The sequence below is a fragment of the Xenia sp. Carnegie-2017 genome, unplaced genomic scaffold, assembly GCF_021976095.1.
Source record: "Xenia sp. Carnegie-2017 unplaced genomic scaffold, XeniaSp_v1 HiC_scaffold_14, whole genome shotgun sequence".
Lineage (NCBI taxonomy): Eukaryota > Metazoa > Cnidaria > Anthozoa > Malacalcyonacea > Xeniidae > Xenia > Xenia sp. Carnegie-2017.
In genome coordinates, this window is record NW_025813447.1 from 2,993,210 (window position 1) to 3,015,019 (window position 21,810).

The 21,810-nt window shown below is 35.9% G+C and overlaps 2 protein-coding genes and 1 long non-coding RNA gene across 3 annotated transcripts; 2 read left to right on the plus strand and 1 right to left on the minus strand.

Moving 5' to 3' along the window:
• Positions 1-889: 889 nt before the first annotated feature.
• On the plus strand, positions 890-3,287 carry LOC124434257. The gene is made up of 5 exons (XM_046984138.1): positions 890-1,022; positions 2,005-2,277; positions 2,423-2,491; positions 2,594-2,974; positions 3,109-3,287. Exons 1-5 carry the CDS (start codon positions 890-892, stop codon positions 3,285-3,287), a joined length of 1,035 nt encoding a protein of 344 aa, XP_046840094.1.
• A 1-nt stretch (position 3,288) lies between these two features.
• Positions 3,289-4,633, plus strand: LOC124435015 (G2/M phase-specific E3 ubiquitin-protein ligase-like). Its single transcript, XM_046984963.1, has 4 exons — positions 3,289-3,328; positions 3,452-3,649; positions 3,903-4,092; positions 4,215-4,633. Exons 2-4 carry the CDS (start codon positions 3,560-3,562, stop codon positions 4,520-4,522), a joined length of 588 nt encoding a protein of 195 aa, XP_046840919.1. The 5' UTR covers positions 3,289-3,328; positions 3,452-3,559; the 3' UTR covers positions 4,523-4,633.
• Positions 4,634-14,123: 9,490 nt separating this feature from the next.
• Positions 14,124-18,106, minus strand: LOC124434684. Its single transcript, XR_006944860.1, has 3 exons — positions 17,807-18,106; positions 17,190-17,227; positions 14,124-14,366 (listed from the first exon to the last, which is right to left on the minus strand). It is a non-coding gene; the product is annotated as an uncharacterized LOC124434684 (long non-coding RNA).
• Between the last annotated feature and the right edge of the window lie 3,704 nt (positions 18,107-21,810).

A 21,810-nucleotide genomic window follows, 5' to 3' on the forward strand; every position in this document is an offset into this window, starting at 1 on the left:
TAACAAAGTTTGCCTTACAGCAAACATACCTAGCAGGTCATCCATTAGTAGAACTTTGAATAAAGATCTTGGTTACACTTACAAGATAATAGGTCAAATTACTCGAGAGACAGAACGGCCGGGCGTTATGGATAGCAATTATTTGATTGATTGATTGCAGCCGAATTCATTTCTTTGATGAGTCGTCTGTAGTTGGTACGAGTGGCAACAGACGTCGAGGGCACAGTATGCAGGGTACTCCTGCATTTGAAATCAACGATACACTTCTAGTGCCACATTTACTGTAAATTTATTACATGTGGCACTCTTAGAGGGCCGTCAAACGGATTAGAATTGCTTGATTTCCTTGCTTACTGAACGGATTCATTGCCAAATGTCTACAGGGTACAAAGAACTTTCGCGTTTGCTAGTACTTCGCAACTTAGTTCACAACTTCAGTACTCAAGTACAAAACTTGTGAACTTAAGTTGACAAGTTCATAACGAACATTCCATATTTGGAAATGTAATTGGCAATATTAGAAAGTAGCTTGGCAACCGCCATTTGAAAACTTAAAGGACATTGGCAACGAAAATTTTATGGCATATTTTGAACCTTTGTAATGTCTAAAAACTAAAATAGCAAAATTTTTTTCCAAAAATATTTTATTGCTGAGATATTTGCAGCAAAAGTTTATAAATTTCGCGATCTTGGATAAAATTTTGATAAAATTATCTCGAGCGGTAGTGACGTCTTGGCCGGTAGGCAGTCAAAACAACAATACAATATACTTTGTGATTGACTGCGTTACAACACATTTAAAGCATATTTTACGGGGTTTTTTGCTGTAATGGATGACATACACGAAAATCAACCGGGCTAAGTTCTGCCCCTTCAATATGAACCTGAAATGAAGGCCGAAACAAGTGAAGAAAGCGGTTCCGAACAGGAGAGTGAGCAGAGCGACTTGTCCTCGTCGGAGGATGAAATACATGCTGAATTTGAGAAAGCAAATGCTTGGCGCCTTCATACTCTTAGTTGGTGTAAGTGTGGACATTGTACTTTGCCAAAAGGCAATCGAGTGTTTTGTTGCCACGAAAAGCACTTGAATACGATGAGTATGAGGCTTTGCTAGGCCAAACAGAAACTCAAGGAGATTGCTTGACAACACACCAAGAATTTAGGGACAATATGCTGTCAGAAAGTGTGTTAGAGATAGACGTGTGTCGGTATCTAGAAAAACTGGCCCCTGTCTGATGAGGAGCTGGCGAGAATACACAAGCTGTATCGATTAGTCGCATATCAAAGATGTTCTAGGTGGATTTTTCAAATTTTAGGAATAAACATCGAAGACCATTTCCTGCTTGAAACTTTGAAAACTACGGTGGCCCTTATCTGCAATTCACAAATTAATTTGTCAATGCACAAACATTCCCTTAAATTCAAAACAATATATTTGATACAAAATAATGTGCTGAATGCAAAATGATTTTGTTTGCGATGCAAAACACGAACAATGCAAAACAAATTTGATCGCAATGCAAAACAAATTTGATAGCAATGCAAAAACAAATTTGATCGCAATGCAAAAACAAATTTGATCGCAATGCAAAAACAAAGTTACCGCAACCCAGAATTTTGCACTGTACTGTGGGCGGCAATATGTCGAATATTTAATAGAGTGGGACAGTGTATATTAGATTTGTTTCGAAAATATCTGCGTTGGTTTGTAATGTTTTGCTGCTTTTGTGGACATGGAATGGAGACGTCGTTTTTCTTTTGCCCGAATTGCGGAAAGAAAAAATCCAATGGAACCTCTGAGCCTTCAAGCAGCTCTGTTAAATCACCTTGTGTGACTCACTCGACTGGGAACTCCCCCACTTCGTCGAACACGTCTTCATCTTGTACAAGTTTGTCTACTTTCATGAAGAACAAGGAGGCTGAACGACGGTCGCATTTTGAGCCCAAGAGGAAAAAGTCACGCTCTGCAACATCACGAAAAATACTGATGTTTTATAACAGTAGGTTTAATGGAATACGACCACGATGATTCATATACGCCAAGACGGGTTTTTGGTAAAACATTTCCTGTGAAGGTGACACCGGACATGGTGTATGATCAAGTTGTTAAAAGATCTTTGACCGAATGGGCTAACTATGATAGAACATTTTGCCCTGATAGAGGTTACGTACTTGTTTACCCAGATGGTCAATTGGCACGAACAATTCCTGGTGGGGACGAAGAATTCGTGATGGGCAAGTACAAAGAAGAACTTGGGAAAGCGTACTCAAGAATAAGTTTGTACCTTTGCCCTGTAGCACCAAAACAGAAAGTGAGCGAATGATGTACTCATCACTGATCTACTTACCGAAAACGACGATTTGGACCTCAATAGTGAATTACAAGAAGAAGTGCCTGAAAATTGTAATGGAAATTTGGCAGTATCTCCAGAATCCAGTGGAAATGGGTCTGGGGAAGCTGTTGCAACATCCTATGCTTTGACGGACTTTTGTAAGTGTAACATGTAATATGACTAAGTTTTACTACTTTATTGTGTATAAAGCAATCACTGTTGGTTGTATTAAATCTATGAAATCTTTGTTATTAGACCAGTTGGAGTTGATGAGAATGCTGCTGTGCAACAGGCCATACGTAATAGCTTGTCTATGCATGTCGATGTGGAAGATGCAGTTGGTGATGCTATCACTGACCTTGAAATTCTCACAAGTGATGGTTTCTTGAATGCAGTTAAAGAGCATGCAGCAAACAAAATTCAAGGAGACCCTCGAAACATTGTTGTTAGCCGATTAAGCATATGGCGAACTGCGCTACCATATTTTAGAAGGAAAGGCTTCCTTAGTTCCTCTGGCATTTTGAAAGTATCATTTGCTACATTTGAAGAGGAGGAAGATGCCGTAGATCAAAGTGGCCCAAGAAGAGAATTCTTCCATCTACTTCTTGGAGCTATTGCACGAGACAGTGGAATAATGTGTAGTAAGTTATGAATTAAAGTTCTTGACTTGGAAATGTTGTGTACTAAATTTCAAGTTTTGATTTCATTTCAGTCTGTAGCCTGGTTGTAGAGTGTGCCACTTTATTTTTATTGGCTAAATATAAATTTTCTGTAGGCATGCCAACAGGTTGTGTAATTTGCTGCAATGTTGGAGCCTTGAATCAAGGAACATTTTTGGCTGTTGGACACATGTTGGCTACACTTGTTGTGCAAGGTGGAGAATTGCCACGAATATTTAGCAAATCTGTTTGCCAATATATTGAGGCAGGGTTTGGCAGCTGTACACAGATATAGATGAGCTACCTGACAAGAACATTAGAGATTCTCTTTTAAAGGTATCAAATGTTCGACATCACATGGCAGAAACCAATTTGCCAATTTTATTGACACTTAAATTCTTTGAAACTTAATTTTTTTTTAAACAATTTTGGCAACAATTGTTTTCATTATTACTATAGCTGAAAGCTGCAAAGGATCAAGGGGGTGTTGATTCTTTTTTGGCTGAGAGTGAGTGGAGATATGACATTGATGGATTGTCCCAAACCCTCCTAATTAAAGATAAGCTGATGTTCATTGAGGAGGTCACCAAATACTTCATCATCACAAAATGCAAACCAATGCTTGATCAGCTCATTGAAGGCCTCAATTATTATGATGTATGTGGTGTCGTATATTTAATTCAAAGTTTAGTTTAATTTTATTTTATTTGCCTGCCTCCATAATAGTGTTATAGTAGTAGCACTTTGGGGTATTATGTAAAACAAAGCAAAACAGAGAAACTAATGCTAGTCATGTATTATTGGTTAATACATTGAATAATATACACAGCAGATATTAGCACTGAATATTGCAATAGTATTAATTATTGATTTCTATATACTATAAGTAAAATGCCTTTCCTATTCAAAGGTTTTGCAACTGGTCCGTGCTAATAAAGGAATGGCAAACTATTTATTCCAGTACAATCCAGAGGAAAAGATGGATGGCAGCAAGCTGATAAAAATCATGAAACCTAATTTTTCTCCAATTGGTCACCATCTTAGAGAACCACAAGAAATAATAATGGCTAAATTTATCGCCTTCATCAAGTCCATGGAAGGTGAGTGACAATGTGATCTGTCCCAGATCGAAGCATCTGCTTTTGCAATGGCAGATTTAATAAGTGTCTTTTCTGTATATTTCTGTGTCATATGATATGTATTACATATTACTATTTAATAGATGGAAGTTTGCTGGGAAACTTACATGATGAAGGAATCGAGTTGACAGAAGAAGAGGAGCGCTTTGCTTCTGAAGCAACTCCTAAGCATATTCTTCTATTTGCAACTGGTGCAACCAACGTACCTACTATTGGCTTTGTACCTAAACCAACAATCACATTTGTTCATGATGATGGCAAGATGATACCATCAGCTCAGACCTGTTCCAACTCATTGCATTTGTATGTGAACAAGAAGACACTAGATTGTAGCCTGGCCCATTGCTTGCTGACAGCTTTAATGAATGGAGGAATATTTAGTAAATTGTGAGGAAGAATAACAATGTGTCCCTTGTTTTGGGGATTTAGTTAAACTTTTGCAGAGTTATGTTACAGACATTATTTACAAATGGTGTGCCAAAAAAAAAAAAAAAAAAAAATTTAAATTCAAAAATTTTTTTTCAAAAAATTTAAATTCAGCTTTGGGCAATTCCACGTAAGATATGGTACATTTCCAATGCTCTTCTCCAATGTGTTGGTTGAGACATACCAAGTTCATTTCCAATGGTGCAATAATATTCTTGAATAACATTTTCTTCCATATACTCATGACAATATTGAGACATATCTTGAAATTGAGCATCAGTCACTTGCTTTGCATAATTTTGTGCACCATTGCATTCAGGGAGAAAGTAAAGTTCATCTGGTCTTCCAGCAACTGTGTCAAACCTTGACTTACGGATGTAGTGGGAGTTCCAATTACGCTTGACGCTTGTTAGATCTTCTTGTAATAAATTGGCAAAGCAATACCACAAACATTCCTTGTCTAGATCACTTGATGTATTTAAATGCCCTGTCTCAATCATATCTTTAAAAAAATTCATCCACCAGTTCGAGCGATTTTTTCATAGAAATGCCCACCAAGATTCAATCCGCTGGTTTGACTGAGAGGAACCATACCGATGAGCATTGATACCTGCCATCTCATCATCCCCACTAGTTCTAAAATAAGTTTGCATTGCTGCCATTATGACATTTTCAGTCCCATTGTCTGTTCTCAACAATGTGGGGCATCCACCATACTTCTTAACAGCATCCAGGAAGTGTTGACTTGTAACAGCAGGATTGTTATTTGTTTTGCATACTTTAAGCCATAAAACTTTTCGGCCATATCCATCTATGCATCCATGCACTGGGAAGCCATATGGCTTAAGTTTGTCATAGCCATCAACATGCCAAGCATAATTGGGACCTGGGTTGTGGTAAGTTCTTCGCCTAAGGGTTTTGCCCTGCCTTTCCCTCACGCCATCAGGATCCAACTCATTAACAAAAACCCTGATCGTTTCCCTGGGCACTTGGTAACCTTCCGTTGCAAGGTATGCCACACAGAGCGATAACCAGCTGAAGAACCTGGTCCATCAAGCTCGTGCTGTATTCGTTGTCGAATTAGACTTAAATCATACTCCTTGTTCCTTCGACGAAGACCAAGAGATCTTAGCTTGAATTTAAGTGTTCGTAAGGAGATGTTAATGCCGTGAAACTTGCCAAGGAATTGCATAATCTTCTCGTATGCAAAGCCTTCTCTGAAATAATGCGCGATTAGTTCGTCACACGTATCGTCTCCTCCAGGGATTTGTTCCTCCGCGTTTCGAAAGCCTTGTAAGTGATTTCCGCAAAATGGGCAATATTGGAATGTGACCTGAATATTTTGACCGCAAAATGGACAATACATTCCTGGTGAAATTCAGCAAAACATTACAAACCAACGCAGATATTTTCGAAAGAAATCTAATATACACTGTCCCACTCTATTAAATATTCGACATATTGCCGCCCACAGTACAGTGCAAAATTCTGGGTTGCGGTAACTTTGTTTTTGCATTGCGATCAAATTTGTTTTTGCATTGCGATCAAATTTGTTTTTGCATTGCGATCAAATTTGTTTTGCATTGCGATCAAATTTGTTTTGCATTGTTCGTGTTTTGCATCGCAAACAAAATCATTTTGCATTCAGCACATTATTTTTGTATCAAATATATTGTTTTTGAATTTAAGGGAATGTTTGTACATTGACAAATTAATTTGTGAATTGCAGATACGGGCCACCGTAGAAAACGCTTCGCGTCATCTGACGGAGTTTATACACATTTTAAATACGCATATTATCACGAAAGACCGTAAATTTAAAGTCTTAGACAGACGCTCTTTGATGTTCTTTGTTATGATCTGCAATTGCGATGCCATATCATTGTCGAAGGATTGTCACGAATTGCGCAAAAGCAAAATGCATGAGTGATCCACCCAAAACTTGTATTCATTCATAAGTTGTAAAGTTAATAGAAAAGTGTACTTGTACATTGTGCACGCAAACACGCACGTAAAACATTACGAATAAACGCAACTCTACAGTCATGAACAAAACATAACGGCTTATAGCTTATCACCTATATAAAACTACATAATCTCGCAGAGTCTTATGTATATAAATAATAAATTAAACGTATAACTCTTTGTTGGTCACAGGTTTGTAATATGGGAAAATGAAATATTTCTATTGCACGAAATGTTCAGTGTACAAAACACGCTTATTGCTGTCTGGGCTTACACTTGGTATGTCGCCAAAGCCTAGTTGTAAGATCTGCTAAAATAAACGTTTCTACGTCTTATAACGACTAAATATCCTGAGTGTTCTGCTGTACTGCTGTGAAACCTGGTCCACTTATCGCGGGCACATACAACAGCTGGAGCAGTTCCACCAGCGCTGCCTGAGAAAAATCCACCGCATCAAGTGGCAGGACAAAGTGTCCAACCTTGAAGTCCTTGAAAGATGTGGACTCCCAGGATTGAGAGCTTGATCATCAAAGCTCAACTCCGATGGACAGGCCATGTCGTAAGGATGGATGACAGCAGAATCCCAAAGATGCTGCTTTATGGTCAACTACAAGACGGGAGCCGTGTCCAAGGAAGACCGCTGAAGAGATACAAAGACACCCTTAAAGCCAACATCAAGAGCTGCAACATAGCCCCAAACACCTGGGAGGAGTTCGCGGGAGGTAGACTGCAGTGGAGGCATCTATGCTCCCAAGGCGTTCGGAACTTCGAAGCCGGTAGAGCAGCCGCCATCAACGGAGAAGAGGGCCGAAGGAAGCAACGCTCTGCCCTCTTGTCTCGTACCCTTCAGCGTTTGCGGCCGTTCGTGTGCATCACAAATTGGAAAGTATATAAACGTGATAAACTACATAACTTTTGTTAATCTTATCAACCGCCGACTATTGTTTTTGTTTTAAAATTCCAGTGAACAAATGTGCTGTATATTATTATTATACTATTATTTTATATTGTGTCATTCAGTTGATACCAGCCAATGACGTCAGTAATCTATTCCGGCATAATTTAGCATAACGTTTTTTTCCAAAATGGCGGATAAGGATTCAACTTTATGTCAAATTTTCTCAACAGCAAAACTCAAAGAGAAACGAAAACACGAAATTAAGTATTCCATAGCTATCTATGACAAACGTATGAAAAAATTTCATTGCCATTGTCCTTTAACTGAAATCGACAATAAGTGATTACTGTTGATTTTGAGCCAATCAAAATAAAATTTATTACGTCATTGAATAAACTTTCTACCTATTAAAACTCATTTGTTGTTTATACCATGTTGTCTTTATTTAATGTTGTATAAAAAATGCTGTTGAGTAACTTGCCATTTTACTGACGAAGTAGTAGGAATGACTTTGAAATAGTAGTGGTTTATGTCTATTGACTGCTGTATAAATTTTAATGAAGCAGATTTCATTTTGTGCAGTGTATACTAAAGATCTACGGCTTGAACTTTTAATTTTATTATAAATACTGGCATATATTCAGCGAATAGTGAATTTATATTTGAACTTTGAATTATCTTCTACATGTAACTACGTGGCTATGATAGATATTTCCTGGCCAGTTAAGCAAATTTTGTTGGAGGAACACGACTTTTATAGAACACGACTTTTTAGCGACTTTTTTCGTTTATAGGAACACGGCTTTTTTATCCATTATAGATCAGAAGTATCTGGCAACTGTCATTGCTTTTGGCAGGTGATAACAGTTTATTGCATATTTTGAGGCAGTTAACATCACTTGAGCTGTTTTTGAATGCTACTTTTTAGTGCCAACATCCTTTATTTTCCTCGATTGTTGAACAGCACAAAGAATTCAACAACACCTCAAAGAATATTTTACCTTTGACAGTATCTCAAGACTGTCTAGATTTTGGTTTTATAGGTGTTGATCTTGTCAAAAAGGAGGCCTTTGTGAATTGTCACGACCAAAAGTGGTCATCGTTTCTATGCATTTTAGCTCTTTCTTCTGTGTTGGAGACAAAATTTTTACTTACTACCCAGATTGTGAGAGAGCAGGCCTAAAACAATATTCAACTCTCTTGTTTGTCCAAGAAGAATAGTTAAAGAATCGGCCGATGCAATTCATCTTTTGTTTTGTTATAAAGGGTAGTTAAACCAGATCAATGTTTCCAACCTAATCATTTTGTTTCTCTAGCTTTTTCCTAGCAAAACTAAAAGGACATTTTCTGGTCAAACATGCCCAGTGCCATCAAAAAAAACAAAAGCAAAAAAAAGTCTGGGAATATCTGTAAGTTCTTTTCAAAAATGGAAAAACCAGAAATCATTACAAGTGAGGTTTCTTGTACTAGGATTTCTGAACAAATCATTGAAGATTTACAGGTAAAGCCTAACTTTAGTCACAATTTTGATATAGCTACCTACTACAAAAGAGCTAAAGGTTTGAAAATGTCTGATATTTGTTTGCTTATTAAAAATGTTTTTAAACCAGATGAAAATTACACTTTTCCTCCTTTGAGTGAGAACAATAAAAGAAAGGTCTTTTAAATATGAATGGCTCGAAAATTTTACCTGGCTGTGTTTTTCACCAAAAAAAATGGTGCTTATTGCTTATCATGTGTTCTTTATGGACATTAATTCCCAGTAAATGCTCGAGAATAAGCAAGCTATTTCGTTAACCTTTTCGTCATTGGAATGATGCTGTAGGGGGGACAAATGTGGCAAGAATAAAAGTAATATTTCCAAGACCAGCTAAAATAAAATCATCGATAGTATTGGTCAGGTAATATCCAAAGATATTATGAACGAGATAAAAAGAATAAATATTATTCTATCATTGCAGATGAAGCTGCTAATTCTTCTCACAAAGAGGAATTTTCTATTGTTCTACGTTTTGTTGTCCCTTCAATGAATGTTAAAGAAGAGTTCATGTGTTTCCTACATTGCAAATGGGGGTTGAGTGGTCAACAGCTTTCAAAGCTTGTCTTAGAAACTCTAGAGAAATGTGCTTTACCCATTATGGATTGCAGGGGACAAGGTTATGATGGTGTAGGAGCTGTTTCTGGGCATATAAATGGTTTAGCGGCGCACATGTTAAGAACTAATCCTAAAGCTCTTTACACTCACTGTTACAGTCAACGACTAAATTTTTCTGTCTGTGACACTCTTTCTAACGTTGAAATTAATAACATTTTATCTGTTGTTTCTCAGGCTGCCAATTTTATCAACATATCACAGACACGCAACATACCCTTTGCTGAGCTCGTTAAAAAGTCAGATGTTCAGACCAAGAATGCAAAACTGGTAAGTCTTTGTAAAAAGACTGTAATGCGCCGTTGTTGCTAAAACAAAGACTGTCCATGTCCAGAATCACATTATTGCTTTGCACTATGTGTTTCCTAGGCATGCTGAAGAGCCCTGACATTGGGCGAAACGGTCTTAGCGTGTTTGTCCTCAATATTTTGTATGAAAAATGAAAACTGCGATTTCATTCACTTTGAAAATTTGTTGTAGAGCTATTCCAAAACGCTGGAAATCGCATTTCTGGGACCCTAGGCTTCAACATTTTCCAGGGACGATGCCCCGGACCCCTACGCCTCAGGTGTTTGCCAATTTAAGACTGACGTTTGAAAAATCCTAGATCCGCCCTGAACTTCAACTTAGCATTATCCTTATTTACAATGCAATCACTCTTACTAGTTTTTTACTACTCGTGTGTCATGGGGGATTTATGGCCAAGAATATTTATTTGTTGGATACTTTGTTGACATGTCAGTTATTTGTGCATATAATGATGATGCACCCCGTTGTTATATCCTCCCATCGAAAGGTGGTCAACTGATATTCATAGAAGTAAGCATTATTTGGGGAGTGATTTAGCTGGGGTATTGAAGTGGTACCCTTTTATAACAACAATTAAATGACCACGGCTGTAAGAATATTCTTCATCTACTCAAAGGTTAGTTCATGGTTTTCCCTTAAGAAAACTAATCGTTAAAGTTCTCCTCATTGTTATGCCATTAATAAGCTATTTAGGCGTCAATATGCGTAATGAGCGTCACAATTTTACGTTTGTTTTTCACAAAAATGAAGTAATACATTAATTGAGAAGTTGAAATAAGACGAAAAGTACGAACATAAAAATACTTTGTTAAAAAGTTTTTTCAAGGATTTACATTTCAGCGTGGTATTGCATTAAAAAATTTCCCGTTAGAAGCAAAAAATTTTTCTGTTCCCATTTTGTAAGTGGTGAGACAAATATTCTCAAGAGTCACATGTTGAAGTGTGTTCAAACTAGTGTTTTGAATCTCTTCAATACAATAGTTATTTTTCCATCCAAAATTTTTTAGAAAAACAAAACACTAGCTAACCAGTGAAGACTTCAACCAGGTTCTTATTCATTCGAATATTGTGTTCAATTTAATTGTTAAAACGCTATGTTAATGAAAACCTTTATATTGGACCATGATTGCGAGTCGTTTCCTGGAAAGACAGACGACGTTAGTGAACCATAGTTAACGTTCAAAATAGTAGTAGACTGATGACTCCATATGGGATGTCTCGAAAAATAAACAATGTGATGGCTAATGTTTTGATGATACTTCATAATTATGAGAACTCATGTTGGACAATGAAATCCAACCATATCCTACAACCGACCTGGGAGTAAATGAATGAAAATGATCAAGGGTTTTGTGGTGCGTAAGTAAAATATATTTCTCACGTTTAGAATACTTTTATAAAATACAGTCACAATTCTATTGTTAGAATTAAGACTTCAACCAGAGAAAATAGGCATTATTTTGAAATTGGAATATTCTGTTTCTTTTAATAAAAAAAATAGGGCTTCGTGCTTGCAAGCAAATAGCTAGCTTTCACTCATTGCAAGTTGTTAGTCTTGCTTTGCATGGCGTTGAACTTTTACTATCAATCATTTTTCATCGGCGAAAAAATTTGGTGAAAGAGACTTTGGACATCAGGTAATACTTCTTTATATTTGTTATTTACTTTGCGAGTTATTCATTCAGTGTATTGACATTCTTGACGTTGCTTGCTTACAAAAGAACATATGCTTGCTTACAAAGGAACAAAAGGGATTGCAAGTTCAGATAGTATACGAAGGAAAAAAGGGTTCTACTAAAAGAATGCACACTGCAAATTTTTCGACTCATAGAGATATCTTTCCATTCTTTAACCCATTCCATAAAGATGGCAAGTTTATGCATGCACAACTGTACTTTCGTAAAAAAGTCTTTATAAAAGCTCACGAGTGAGAGCCAGCTATTGATAATGTTTCAATAAATCAAGGTTTTAAAAAAGTAAAATCGAATAGCATTAGCCTTACCTTGAACCGAAATTCCATAATATATGTGACATCACTTTAGTTATTTCATTGTTATATGCGCATGTGCAAATATTGCATAGTTTTAAGTGTGGCATTTGTTATGCGAAGAATGTAATTATTTTCGTTCCTCGTTTTCTCATCGATTCAAAAGTTTTGACTTTTATTGCTTCCTAAGGCATTTATGTTCTGTCAAAACTTTTATTTTTTCAATGTCATTTGCAATGTATGGTCTCGTAAAACAAAATTGTATGACTAAAACGTGTAGTCTGGCTACTTCAATGTAAAGGCGAAGTCAAAACAAGCCCAAGTTTCATGTCCTAAAATGCATCCTTTTCATCAAAATTATTGTTTATTTATTCGGTAACTAAATTCCGCTCAATGTTTATCGAGTTATTGAACGCAAAACTATATATGAAATGTAAAGTAAAAAACGGGCTGCCTCTCGTCGCCACTGGATACAATAGATCATTTTGATTACAAAATATTCACCAAAAAATAAAACGAAAAATTGATTAATTTTTTTTTCGACTCTGAAGATGACTACCGCTAAGGTTGTCGAAACGTCAGTCAACAACAACAGAAACAGTCTTCTCAGGACTATACCAACCTGGACGATCGACATTTACAAACATGTAACGATACTCCCGAGTTCAATTTACTTTAACATGATTTACCTAACTTAAAACAAGCTAAAATCACAAAAAATTTCCTTTTTCCTTTGGAAGGTTTTTCACTGAATCCGCTGGTTTTCCCTCCGTTTTGTTTTGGAAAAGCAGTGTCCATATTTAGGGCCAAACCGGAGGTTTGTTTTAACATTGCTATCACTAAACATCGAAGGTTCTTTTCTAATTTAATTTTGGCCTTCGTGTATATGTCCTGAAGCACTAAGTGAAATAAGTACGTTATAAGTATGAAAGAAAGTGCGAATTGATGCAGTATATTTAATTGTATTATTGGATGCAGTCAGCCATTTCTTCATTCCAATTAGCCAGAAAAATCAATTTGTCCCATTTGTCTGCCTGATATCATCCATTGCTGGCTGAGGTTTACAAGCTTCTCTCCAAGATATATATGAAAAACGACGACATGCAGATTGCGGAAAGTTACAAGGGGAAATTGATAAGTATAGACGAAGAGATAGCAAATATGACTAGGAGTGTTGAAGAAACATTTAAACTGATATGGAAAAATAATCCAACTTCAGCATAAGATACTTTTGACTAAATTTCATTTTACATGTTTCCTGTGAATTTTTTATTTTTACGTAGAGCTGTGATATAATTTTGTCATAAATAACTACAATTAGATTATTGCTGTAATCGAATTTTTATTTATTAATCATGTGATTGTTTGTTGAACAGTAATATGAATAAATGTAGTATTCGAGTAGTTAATGTCGAGGGTTGCATGCGATGGTTATATATTGATCTATGTGTTGGAAAAATAGTCTGCCTTCCCCCTCACCTATAAAATTTTAGCTCATTCAACACATTTAGATCTAAATTTATGGTAAATAATGATAGAAATGATTTTACACGCACCGTATGTATCACTCCTCCCTCCAAAAAAAAACTGATAGAATTTTCAAATGTCTCGGGCGTTTATGAAATATTGTATGGTAAATGTTTTCGAATCAAAATGGCTACAGTTCACTAAATTTGATATTAACTCTGATCACATCTTGTTTTCCTGTATTATATTTAGATCTGTATTATATTTATATTATATTTTGTCGTGTTACTTGACCATAAATCTAATAAGGCAAATATATCTGATTTAGGATTGCAAATATAAATGTCATGAGGTATTTTGCAAACAATGTTCGTGAAAATAAGGGGATAAAAATGAAAAACACAAAAAAAGCAGATGAAAAGAGAAAACATTTAATGATACTTTTCCAACACGGTGACCAGTGCTTCAAGGTATAAATTTTATTACTTTTTTATTCAACTGTAACGTTTTGATAGTTGATTATATCACTTTTTCTTAAACAAATACACTTGTGCAATTTGGTTAGTTACAAAGACTGCTAGCATTATAATACAAACAGCACATGTCCACCAACTAAGAGTATACAACCCAGCCTTCCTTACAAACCAATTTGAATAGAGACTTACGAAAATTACCAAACAACTGAGAATGAAAAAAAGAGCTCCGGATAAAGCATGAAGTCTCTTTAATGTGACTAACTTTAATGTGTTAAATAATGGTAATTTGGGATATAGTAATCCAGTACCCATGGATGTTTGAATACATGTTAGGAACATAGTGATGGCTCCAAGAATGCCATGCCAGGATATGAAATGTGGCTTATTGCTTCGATTCTTGTTTATAAAGATGACAAGAAATCCTCCAACAGCACAAGATGTTGCCAAAATTTGGAGGATCCAATGGCACCGAACCTTGACTGCTTGAGTTGCATTTGGGAAAAGGTTACTGTTTTTTGAAAATATTAGAATTGCCTCCAGCATGAAAAAACCAAACTAAAATTAAGATGTAAAACATTCTTACCTCTATCAGTACTAAGGCCATATGTTAACACAAACTTTGAAAGTTGATTTCTAAAACATTAAAGTAATTAGCACTGTTATTTTATTGCATATTACACTTATCTCATTTCAATAACTTACAAAGACTGTACATTATGTAACACCATTTCACATGAGTGTGACCATACATGCCTAATTTATTATGACTAATGTGTTTATCCATGTAGAATGCCTCCCCCCCTGTTTCAATTATTTATATAATCAGGTAGGGCTGTCTAATCTTACCAGAGCAGCAGGGCGGATCTAGGATTTTCAAACATCAGTCATAAAACGTCGGAGGCGCTCCGCACCTGGGGAATCTGAGGCATTCTCCCTGAGAAATTTTGAATTTCAGAGTCTTGAAAATGCCATTTTCAGCGTTTTAGAGCAATACAAAATGTATTTTGTGGGCATCGTTTTGCGTAAAACAACACATTTTTCTTACGTTTTTCAAAAAAAATAAAGTGAACAATACTTGAATGTTTTGCCAAATATTTAGGCTCATTATCATGCCAAATATATGGCTCATTAGCATGTCTAGGAACGTAAGATTTATTTACAATAACGCTATTCAAAACAGATATATTCTTTAAAATTTCTACCAAGTTGTCAGGCATAGACCCCCTAGAGACCCCATTCAAACCTCTATGTATTACCTCTATGTATTACCATTCAAACCTCTAATAAGTTAAGTTAGAAATTTAGTACTACAAGTGACAGTTCATAGATATAGAAAAGCTCAGACTTCAAACCATGCAAGTTTATTGTAACTCTTTACCCATCTCCACATCAGTGCCAGCAAATTCACCCTTTGAGAAAAACTCAAAATTTTTTTCTGCCAAAGATTAAGCAAAAATTATCAGAGTGAAAATTTGCAGTTAAGGTTAGCTTAATGCCATAAATGTTTATTAGGCATTTCACTAGACTATTATCTTCTGCAAGGTGTGCTATATAGCAATCACTAGTAGCATTGTATTATCAAATACAAACAGAATGTAACCAACATGTCTTTAATTATATAATTACATGAATGTTAAAATGGTTTATGTGTCATGCTTACTGGTTGTGATAAATATCTTTTCATATGATCAAAGCTTGTTTAAATGTAAATCTAAAATAATTTAGTTTAGAAATTATAATGATCATCAGAAAAATTACCTAGTGATCATGAAAAATACTTTGCTGTTTTGCCAAATTTCAAGGTTTATCTGCATACATAGGAAGACATTTTTACTTTATAGAAAATGCTTTTCATACATCAATAGCCCTTTGGAATTTATGGCAACAATCTGGTATGAGCCGTAGATTAACACACCTTTACATCTCTACATGAGGTGTTCAGTTAGAAAAGGGGACAATATGTGACATGGGACAACATTTCATGTATGTGAAATACTCAGGTTTAATACCATTCCAGTCAAATTGTCAAAATAAAAAAGCTTCATGGATCATAAGACTCAAAATCACAGGTTATAGTAAACAGCTTCTCATGTAATCAATGTTAGTTTTCTCAAATCTTAAACAATATGTAGTATAACTGTCTAATGATTGAATGATCAATGATCATAAACTGAAAAGCCCCAAACATTTGTTTATGATAAAGTAAATAATAGTATGGCACCTTATGGCTACAGATTTTTTGTCCATTGAAATATATTTGCAGAAATGTAGGATTTCGCTGCCATATAACGGCCAAGCATTAAAGAAATCATAGCTAAAAGTCCTTCGGCAACAACAATTTTAGAAGCATCAATCTGCTTACCATACGCCATATTAACATAAATCGCATCACACACTCGCATAAATTGACTTTGATATATTGCATTCATGCATACACTTCACTTGTCCTTTACTTACGATTTTCGATGTAAATTTCTGCTGATAAAACTCAAAACAATGTTGGCTTTCTTTTGAACATCAATGACTGAAATGTCGCTCGCGAGATCGTCTTTGCCAAGCATTTACAATTCATCCATAAATTTTTTACCCTCTTGAAAAAATTCCCAGTTTGGAAAGCAGCATTCATGTCAATATATGAATTTGTAAAAGATTTCCATGAATTCCATCTGATTGTAGTTTAGTTTCTATCATGCTTCAGAAAATTACTATGAACGATCAAACATTCAATTCAGACATTGAGCTTGACTATGTTAGTTCAGTTGGCTATCAGTCGAAATCGGTCAAACCAATCACAGTAAGACAAAATTCAAATGAACCAATTGTAAGATAGCAATTGGACTCCCTTATAGGTCCGGCCACCCTATTATCGGTCGAGATTATTCCAGACTGTCCACTGATCTGGCCATTGACCAATAAAATAGTGTTTCTGGCGTTCATAGACTCCTTTATAAGTCGAACCAGTCAAGCCACCCGCTTATCAGTCGGTTATTCCAGGTCAATTAAAATTCAACTGATCTGGTTACCAAGGAGATATTCATTGCATTAGTCATTAGTTTTCAATAATAAATAAAGCTGGATTTTTATCACGAAGTAAATGCGATAATAAAGTAAGAATAATTAATGAATTTTTAATTAATATGAATAGGTAATTTTTGAATTTCAAACATCAGTCGCGCGACGGATTTGACATACTCTAGATCCGCCCCTGCAGAGCAGATATGGTAATAAAAATTATCAAATCTGACCACACATTCAAAACATCCAATATTTTTTTATTATGATCAAATCCTTTAAAAGTTGCATGCATATTTGTTTACTTGGTTATTGGTAATTGATGATAAAAATTTGATGGTATATTATCTCTTACAGTTTACTCACACCAAGTATCATCAGTGTTGGATGCCATGAAAATAGACCTGTACAATGAAAGGTAAGTAATGACATTAAGGTAGGAAAACTTATTGTGTTTCGTGTTATGCTGTCGCAAAGCAAACCCAGTAAGGTAAATGTTTCAATGATTACTGATTGTCAAAACAATTAATTAAAATGCATAATTATGGAGTTTAAATGGCAATCCAAAATCTGTAAGTGGCTGTTTATCTACTGAAGTTTAGCACATTATTGAGTTAAACTTCATGTTACTAGACAGTTCAAACTAACCTTAGTTGAATCAAGCTTTAATCGGAGGCCCCGCATCATTTGTGCTGGCAACTTTGATTGGTAACCATAAAAGTGCAATAAAAATTTGTCATGTTGCCACCCCCTCTCCCCATCTTGTAAAATCATAGTAATTAAAAACGATGGTATATCAAATATCAAATCATCAAAACAATCAAACAAAATGTTTGTCAAAGACTATTTACTAAATGTGAACAAGTTTAAGAAACTCATTTGATCAGACATAATGAATGCCATTATTTGATTTATTGGCATTAACAATGGAAGTTGCTAATGTAAATTAGGCTTTATTATAAAAAATGTCAATGACGTCTTACTTGTTCCGGGTACAGCAAACCAACATATATATGTCACAAGCCCGAGAGCGATAACGTGTGACATAATGTGAAACATCCAACCAGCTACAGTCAACCTAGTTCGTTTGTATTGTAAAGTTTAAACGTTTAGATAGACTTTCGTAACCGGCTTTTATTCCAAACATACAATTTGATTGGATGGTACTTATGAACTTAGCAACAAACGTAATGAATCATTGAACGAGCTTCGTGATATAACTTGGAAAGGTCAAATCAACTGCAATCACATCAAAGAATCTTGCAATAAATAAATTGCAGAGGTGCAGGCACGCACTGGGTAAGATCTTATTGAAAAACCGGGCATCATATCGCAAAATTGTAAAAGAACGCGAGTTAGCCGTATTTACGACAAATAGGTGACAAAAATGGCGAAATCCTGCCGACAAACAACAAGCGTACTAGTTAAAAGTTGCATACCACCAAGATACTTTGTTATCTTAGAAGCAATATTTTATTACAATGATTGCTCAGTTCAAACCTTACATTTTACCTTTTTAAGAAGGTTTCTGACCATTTAAAAAAATTTGCTTCTATGCAATGGATAACGCTATCCATGCCTCGAGCAATCGGCCCCTGTGCTCTTCTATATTTACCTCATTGGCAATGTCATGCGTAAAATATCTGAAAAATTGTCACTCCTCCCCTTAAAAATAAACTTTTAAGAAACCGTACTTTTCAAACATTGAATGTGGTTATTCGTAAATGTGGCAGGTGTTTAGATACTGTGTAATTTGTCTCGCAAATATCCTAAAGTGGATGCCTAAATCCATATCTTTTCGAAAGTACAGAGATGTCCATGAAATAAATATAAAGTTACGAAACATTGTTCCTCGAGAGATTTTAAATAATTTAAATGATAGTTTAAGAAGTCCCTGCTTGAATGCTTTGTCGTTGTATCTTTCTGTCAAGTTGTTTTCGAAAAACACTAAAGATTAATGTTGCTAAATGCTTTTCAAGTGTTTATTCTGTGACATTCTACATTCATTACCTGATTAGTTATTTACACGAACCTTTTTGGGCTATGTAAAAAAGTGTTTGGTGTCGCTTAGCTATGCATATGTAAGGTTAACTATGTTCTTTCTATTCTCCTGTGTAGTTCATGTTATTATAGTTATCCTTACCCAAGCTATATAAACTTTACTATGAAAACATTTCCAATGTTTTCAGAAAAAAGGAAGTCCGTGAAGAGACTTCCATCTTACATCTTTAGTCGTATCCACATCCTTAGCCATTTTTTCTATCTCATTGACTATGCTTATCTTTTTCGTTTCGTATTTCTCCGCCTCCTTCTGCTCGCCATCTTTTGTATGCAATTCGTAGAGCAGCTGATAAATGTCTATCAGCCATGGATGGTCTTCTGAAAACAAAATTTCGGTGATGTCCAAAGCTTCTAACAGGTTTTGCTTTGCTTCATTAAACCTTCCCGCCTTGAAAAGGCAGAAACCAAGAACTGACAAGCTTCTAGAAATTCCAGGATTGTGGTAATGATGGACAGAATTTTTTATCTTTTCCAGAGCCTGTTGGGCGTAAACCAAAGCAAGGTCGTATTTTGGGGGATCTTTTAAAGACAGGCATGCAGCCAAATTTCTCAGTGCTAAGGAAATGCTTATCTCGTCCCCAAGTTGATCGTATATAACTTTAGCATCCTCCAGATTTTTCATAGCCTCCTCATAATCACCTTTCTTCAACAAGCAAAACCCAACGTTGAAAAGAGATTCAGCCACTAGGGAATCCTTATTCGGCGTATTTAAGTTCTTCCTTATGTCTTGGGCTTGCCGAACAAACTCAAGCCCTTTTCTTTCATTCCAAGACTTACGAAACATAATCCAATGTTATTCAGAATTTCTGCCTTTTCAGTATTGAGGTCATCTGCGGTGTATGTAGCTGCCTCCTATAAAGTTTGACAGCTTCTTCATATTTTCCTAGTTCCTGCTTGCACCATGCTTCATTGGTTAGGACACGTGCAAATTTCTTTTCTCTTTGATGTACTGTTTATGGATTTCCTTTAAATATTTTTCTGCATCAGCATATCGAAACGTTGCAAGGTAACAGTCTGCTATTTCGAGCATGTTATCGACAAGCAGATCATAACTATTTTCATCATCTTGTTGACTGACAAGGTCTTTCACGTTGGATTTGAATAAGTTCATTGCCAATTGGAAATTACCCTGTTTTTTCGTGCATTTTGCAATTTTATATGAGACTTCGAAATAAGTGAAATCAATTCCGACTTTCTCTTCCAGACGTTTGCTTGTTTGGTATGAAACGATTGCTGATTCATATTCTTTCCTGCTTTCGTAGGCAAGTCCTGCAACTTTAGCAAGTTGTGCTGCTGTGGTCAACGTGGTTTTCTGCTCATTTTTCACTTTTTCAACAGACGTAAAGACAACAGCCATTGCAGTGGCAACAACGTCGACGATAAACATGTCATCCTTAGCCTTTTCTTTTTCCATGTAATCTAACATCTTTTGGACATCGACATCGTCAATTTTAAACGATTGTAAGCTCTTACCACGTGGCGACAACCTTTGAAACAAAGTTTTGTCACATCTATGTTGCTTCACAACGTCGTTGTACACTGCGTTTCCATTGGTTGATTCGTTGACAAAATAATGTAACCAACTTGTAAGACCACCATTAGAAGGAATTTCTGATTCTGAAGACGAGGGAGGTGCAATTGATAAAACAGAAACTATTTCTACGTGTTTACCATCTTTTCCAAAAAGTTCCTGTGCTCTGGGAATTGCTTGTGCCAAAGGACAATTTCCACCAACGCCTCCATCGACAAATTCATCGTCGCCAATTTTGACTGGAGTGTCAAAGTAAACTGGAGCATTTGATGTTGCGAGTAAGACTTCGTAAGCTTTGTAACTCTTGTAGTAATCGCTTGCTGTATCAAACAGCACCAGATCTTTGTTTTTGCCGATTTTTCTTGCAACAGCTCCAGCAACAGGTTTCAAAGGATCCTCACCACTTAAATCACTTAAGCTGCAATCACCAAACTGATTCTGCAGGACTTTTTTTACGTTATCTTGCGAATATGCCACAAGTGGGATGCTAGACAACCCAGGTATGTGAGAAAAAAACCACTGAGAACAGGTCTTCCTAAAAATTTCTCTAGCCTTTGTGAGATACATATGAATGCATTCATTTATGCTCATTTGTTTTCTTGTATGGTGATCTTTCCCCACTTTATTTCCGCCAACTAAACCAAACGCGATCAGGCCTCCTGTGCTGGTACCAACTATCATCTCGTACACTTCAGCTGGATGAATGGGATCCTTAACTTCTCTCAAATCGTTGATCAAACGTTCTCGAACTGCGCGATCTTCCAGGAAGTTTTCTTCTTTTTCATAATTTTCTTCCTTTACAAGATATTTCACAGTCTCAGGTGTTTTCAAAACAATCGTTGCCAAACGTAAAACGTCGTCGAGAATCTTCACTTCCATTACACCTCGACTTCCTCCGCCATCGAAAGACAATATGTCAATCCTCTTTTTTGTTGAATCCATTTCGACATTTAAATCCTGCGTTTGAAAGTAATAATAGTACGAGTTAAGTCTTATTTTTGTGAGTTCACTTTGCTCTTCCTTTATATTAGAGAGCTTAAATTAGAGATATTTTGAAATCTGTAACGTCAAGTGGAAGTAAATTTAACGATTTTGATGACGTAGCCGTGTTTGAAGTCAAAGAAGGCAAATTGGTTGTTTTTGCGCTCTTGTTTTTTAACAGAAACGTGAGAGGTAAGCGTAATTTTTTTGTTTTATTCCCTAAAATTGTGTTATGCTGACACAATATTAAAACAAAAATTCCAAACTCCATTGAAGGCAAAAGAAAGCTTAGCTTACATTTTGAGTCAGCTTAACGAAAACCTTTACATCAAAACCGCCGTCATAGATCTAGTTCCCAAACGTAACTCATGACGTTCGTGTCAGCCAAAACGTTGAAAGCTTAAGTTCATTATT